Below are 5,822 nucleotides of genomic sequence, written 5' to 3'. Positions count from 1 at the left end.
ATCTGTAACATAATCCAAAGTGGATTGACCAACCCACCAAACTCATTGACATACACTGTCGTTATCTTACCACTTTTGGCATCCTTCTGCCACAAATACTTAATACAACCACTCTGCCTCAATTTGTCCTCCTCATATTATCAAGAATAGGACTAACTATACCCATTTACTAACCAGTTCCTGAACAAGCCCAAACCTTCCTCAAAACTAGAGGATAATGCTTCCCAAGCCTTCCATACAATAACCCCTATATGTTTCCCCCTCGAGCTAAACCAACACTGGTGCCTAACACGGTCATGGTATACAAATCAGCTTGTTCTCCCCAGTAACCTGCTGCAAAAACTCAGGAGTAGATGAAGGATTCCAACCCTATCTATTATCTGCAACACTTATTAAAACAAAACCAGGTCCAATTAACCATTCTGAGCAACTACAATCAGAATTAATCTGTCTTCACCAAATAAACCCCTCATCCCTGACGTTTATACCCAAAACCATCCCAAGGGCAGATCCAAATGACCAAAACAATCAAACACACATAAAGCATACCAAACACCAATATTATGCATAAATTATCAGATTTCATTATCACTAGATGCACTCATACCTATTATGCCTTCCATACTGATGAACAGGTATAGCATATAAGTTCAATTTAAACATATAATAACCTGCAATCTATATATAATCATTATCCACGTATTCATCCACATGCAAGAGCAATGCTAATCAGCATGCCTTAATATCATCACATAGCAGTCAAGGGCCAGGCCCTATCAGTATCTCATGCTTCCTATTAATCATACCAATTAATATACTAATATTTCATTCAAGCACTTAAGCATACAATTTCATGTATTCCATTACAAACCCTTGAGTCGAGCTTGTCTTTAGCGGCGAGTGTACTTGTCCAGCTAGTCTTCAGGAACCCATAAACCTAGACGACTCTGATACCAAGTTGTAACGCCCTAGGTAACGAAGACCGTTACACTGTGTGTTTAAAATAGTGCAAGACTTGCTAATCAAGTCATTTGAACAAACTGTGAATCTAAAGTCATCAACTGATTAGGAAAAAAAGATTTTGGTCATATATAGGTTTTTTTCGTTAAAGATGAAAGTTTAAAACATAGACTCTCAAAACAGGGTTCGGATGACATTTTTACAAAATTCCAGAAGTTATAAACAACTCAGACCACTATAATGGAAAAATACACATTTTAGATTTCTGTCCCTGTACAATCCCTCGACCGTGGCGGCCGAGTAGCTGACAATGTACACCTTGCCCCCATAGCTCTCCAACTCATGGTTGAATCTATATGCCCTTGCCTTTACCTGCACCACGTAGCACCCGTGAGCCGAGGCCCAACAAGAAAATGTAATAACATAGCATGATCAATATCAATAACCAGATATTCCACAACACATAATCAAGAATTCAACAATTCTTATCATTCACCTATTCAGTGATAACAATCGAAAAACTAACAATTTTTCATCCAGATAATCAACATATCATATCTATTAGATTACAAATCATACGCATAATCAACAGTTTACCTCAATCATTACACAATATTTAGGGTCGGCACCCTTAGGCCGCTCCCTCTGTTTAACCCACTATCTTCGGCTCACTGAGGCCGCCCCCAGTGTAATACCCACTGACTCCGACCAGCTTAACCGAGCTCAGTGATTAATAAGCTGTCCTCGGCTACCAGTGTTCGAGCCGCGCCATGTGCGCAAATATTATTTACGGCACCCATAGGCTGTTTATCTTATGTCCCATGGCATAATACCATCTATGACATCATATAGATATAAGGAGCTCTTAGTCCCTTCACAATCACATAATAATGCATACAAATATAGGGAACACTTAGTCCCAACCTAACCACATAATCGGGTGCAGTTTTCTTACATCTTGTTCGAGCGAGAAATACTTTACGAATGACCCTCGAGAGCGATCAATCTTTTAATCCCTTAGCGGTCACCTAGTCATAACCATATATGGAATCCAATTAATGAAAATACCAATAAATGATTCTTAACCTAAACCTCACTCTCGAGACCCCGAATAGTACCCAAACGAGGAGTAGATTCGATCCCGAGCCTTAAGAATTGAAACCCCGAGCCAAGAACCCTTAAAAACACCCAAAATATGCATATGAGAAAATAGGGTAGCGCTACAGAACTACCCCCCTAGCGCCCCAGCGCTACAACCAGGGACATTTTGCCCTGGCTAGCGCTGTAGCGCTACCCTCTGGGCGCTATAGCGCTAGGACCAGGCAGACATGGCCCTGGTTCTTCTTCCTTCGAATTCTCCATTTTCAACCTGTTTCAAAAACTTCCAAACACCATTTACACCCCCAAATGAACCCAAATAAAATATATACTAGTCCTAGGCATCATAACCTACCCAACCTTTGCCAAAAACCCCATTGGATTCTCTACTTTAAAACCCCAAATCTCAACTAAACTCAGTAATAAAACAGAGCAGAAAACCAGAGTTCTAGTGGTTGGAATCTTACCTCAAGCTCGGTATGAACTCCTCTTCAATGATGGAACAAAACCCTAGATCCTCAACACTTGATTCCCAGCTTAATTCCCCAAAAGAAGCTTAAAAAATTGAAGAAGAAAAAGGGAGAAAATGGCAGTTGGTTGAGGAAGCAAGAGGTGCTCTGTTTTCTCCTACAACCTTCTACTATTTTCCAGCCTAAGTATCAATATATATGCTTAAAGGTAAAATGACCTAAATGCCCTCAAGCTTAATTAAAGTCCTTAACAGCCACCAAGGGAAAAATTGTCCTTTTGCACCTATCTCGTTAATCATAATTAACACCCCCCAATTCCCGTTATTCTAAATATTCTCAAATACCAATAATTCATATCCTGTTACCCCTTAACTCCCGGCAACGCTCTAATCACCAAATTACCCCGGGACTCACCCCGAGCCCCAAACCTAACCCCTTTATGACCAAACTGCTAACTAATACTCAATGATCGTCTCTTGTCTAGAAGCTCAAAAAAATCCACATTATAATGTGGCCTCAACAATAGCTACCAATATATATACAATTATACAATTATGCCCTCAACGGGCCAAATTACCAAAATGCCCCCACAACAAAATATATACCCATATGCATGCATTCATCATCATATAATAATATGATCCATATAAACATGCACATAATCATATAATAGCATAGATAATCAATTATGTCCCTCTCGGCCTCCTAATCAAGGTCCTAAACCTTATTAGGAAATTTGGGTCGTTATAGGTACACTCATGTATCCGTCCACCAGCAGTAGAGGCAAACAATTTTGAGATCAAGCCTGCTATCTTGCAGATGGTCCAAACTGCAGTTCAATTTGGTGGCCTCCCCACTGAAGACCCCAATATGCACATAGCCAATTTCCTGGAGTTGTGTGACCTTCAAGATGAATGGGGTGAGTGATGATGCCATTAGCTTGCGCTTGTTCCCATTCTAACTACGGGAGTGAGTGAAAAGTTGGCTGAATTCAGTTGAGTCCAATACTATCACCACTTGGGATGCTCTAGCTCAAAAGTTTTTAGCGAAGTTCTTTCCACCTGCTAAGGTTGCTAAACTGAGAGGGGAGATCAATAACTTCTCTCAACTTGAGGGAGAATCTTTGTATGATGCTTGGGAGAGGTTCAAGGACTTGATCAGAAAATGTCCCCACCACGGTATTGAGAAGTGGATGTTGGTCCACAACTTTTACAATGGTTTGTGCAGTACCACTCGCACAATCATTGATGCAGCAGCGGGAGGAGCGTTTATGAGCAAAAGTGATAATGAAGCTTATGAACTCTTAGAGGAAATGGCCACTAATAATTACCAATGGCCAAGTAAATGAGCGGGCAGTAATAAAAAGGTTGCAGGGGTTCATGAACTAGATGCAATCACAGCCTTAACTGCTCAAGTTGCGTCTCTAACTAAGCAGTTGCAACAAAATACCCTATCTACCCAGGTTGTGCAAGCCCAAGTAATGTGTGAATTGTGTGTGTGTGTGTGGGGGGGGGGGGGGGGGGCTCATCCTTTTGACCAGTGCCAAGTTGCTTTAGATCCCAACAATGTCCCATTAGATCAAGCTCAAGTTTAGGCAGTGGGTAATTTTCAGAGGCCCTACAACAACCCGTACTCTAACTCGTATACTCCAGGATGGAGAAACCATGCTAACTTTTCTTGGAAAAATAATCAGGACCAACAACAACCGTTTCAACCACAGTATCAGCGGCCTATGACTCAAGCTCCACCAAAAGCATCAACCTCTCACCAACCTAGGCCACAAGCTCCTACAGAACAACCTAGTGAATTGCAGGCTACCCTATTGAATCTCACCAACACTCAAACTCAGTTTATGACTGAGACTAGATCCTCCATCAGAAATCTGGAGATGTAAGTGGGGAAGTTGGCCAATATGTTGAATACTAGGCCTCAAGGGAATTTGCCTAGCAATACTGTGGTAAATCTTAAGGAGCAGTGTCAAGCTATCACCTTGAGGAGCGGGAAAGAAATTGAGGGTCTTTCTCTAAAAGGGACTCAAGAAAAAAAGGCAGAAGAAGAAGAGAGTTGTGAAAAAGTTGAGCCCCAAGTGGAGGAAAAGGTTATTGAAGGCCTTGCAACCAAGGAGAAGATTCAACCGGTAGTTGTTGATTCTAATGTCAAAATCCCGTATCCACAACGACTCCGGAAGAATTGCCTTGGCAAACAATTCTCAAAGTTTCTTGAGGTGTTTAAAAAGCTTCACATTAACATCCCATTTGCTGAGGCTTTGGAGAAAATGCTGAGTTATGTGAAATTCATGAAAGAGATTTTATCGAAGAAACGAAGATTGGAAGACTTTGAGATAGTGGCACTTACTGAGGACTGCAGTGCAATTCTCCAAAGGAAGCTTCCACAAAAGCTTCAAGATCTGGGGATTTTTACTATCCCTTGTACTATAGGGAAATTTGAATGCAAACATGCTCTTCGTGATCTTGGAGCAAGTATCAATCTCATGCCTCTATCTGTTTTTCGTAAGCTTGGTCTTGGTGAGGCAAAGCCTACTACTATTACTCTTTAGCTCACGGATCGATCAATCAAGCACCCAAGGGGAGTTATTGAAGATGTGTTAGTCAAGGTAGACAAGTTTATTTTTTCAATAGATTTCATTGTTCTAGATATGGAGGAGGATACAACGGTTCCCATTATTCTTGGGAGACCATTCTTGGCTACCGGGAAAGCTCTCACTGACTTGCAAAAGGGTGAGTTGAGGTTGAGAGTTCAAGGAGAAGAAGTGGTCTTTAATGTATTTAAGGCTATGTCGTATCCAAGAGCAAGTGATAGTTTCTTTAATGTTGATGTAATTGATGAGGTGGTTTCGAAAAAGAGGATTACTAATGATCCTCTTGAATTGGCTTTGGCGTTTGGTGATGATAATTAAGAGGAGGATTGGGAGACTCATGAGTATGTGAAATGGATCAATTCTTATGGTCCATATTACAAGAAGAAATTTGAAGAATTGGGGCAAGTGCCTGAGCGCCCCATACCATCTATTGAGAAGCCTCCAGTCCTTGAGTTGAAGTCTTTATCGGAGCATCTTTATTATGTGTACTTGGGGGAGAAAGAAACGCTGCCTGTTATTATATCTTCATTGCTGTCAAAAGGTGAAGTAGAAAAACTTTTGAGGGTTTTGAGGGCTCATAAACGTGCTATTGGGTGGACTTTGGCTGATATTCGAGGAATTAGCCCTTCAACGGTTATGCACAGAATTCTTATGGAAGAATATAACAAACCTTCCATTGAAGCTGAACGAAGGCT

At 41.0% G+C, this 5,822-nt stretch overlaps 1 protein-coding gene and 1 non-coding gene across 2 annotated transcripts; one reads left to right on the top strand and one right to left on the bottom strand.

Moving 5' to 3' along the window:
• Window positions 1–3,603: 3,603 nt before the first annotated feature.
• On the bottom strand, window positions 3,604–3,710 carry LOC133780880 (small nucleolar RNA R71). The gene has a single exon (XR_009869688.1). It is a non-coding gene; the product is annotated as a small nucleolar RNA R71 (small nucleolar RNA).
• Window positions 3,711–4,440: 730 nt separating this feature from the next.
• On the top strand, window positions 4,441–5,085 carry LOC133779061 (uncharacterized). Its single transcript, XM_062219064.1, has one exon. It carries the CDS (start codon window positions 4,441–4,443, stop codon window positions 5,083–5,085), a length of 645 nt encoding a protein of 214 aa, XP_062075048.1.
• The last annotated feature ends 737 nt before the right edge of the window (window positions 5,086–5,822 follow it).

This window comes from Humulus lupulus, chromosome 5 (genome assembly GCF_963169125.1).
Source record: "Humulus lupulus chromosome 5, drHumLupu1.1, whole genome shotgun sequence".
Taxonomy (NCBI): domain Eukaryota; kingdom Viridiplantae; phylum Streptophyta; class Magnoliopsida; order Rosales; family Cannabaceae; genus Humulus; species Humulus lupulus.
Note: the sequence above shows the minus strand (reverse complement) of the source record. Positions and strands in the feature narration are given on the sequence as shown.

Excerpts from the sequence above, each read along its gene's own strand:
- LOC133779061 (XM_062219064.1), top strand. The coding sequence starts at position 4,441 with ATGTTGAATACTAGGCCTCAAGGGAATTTGCCTAGCAATACTGTGGTA.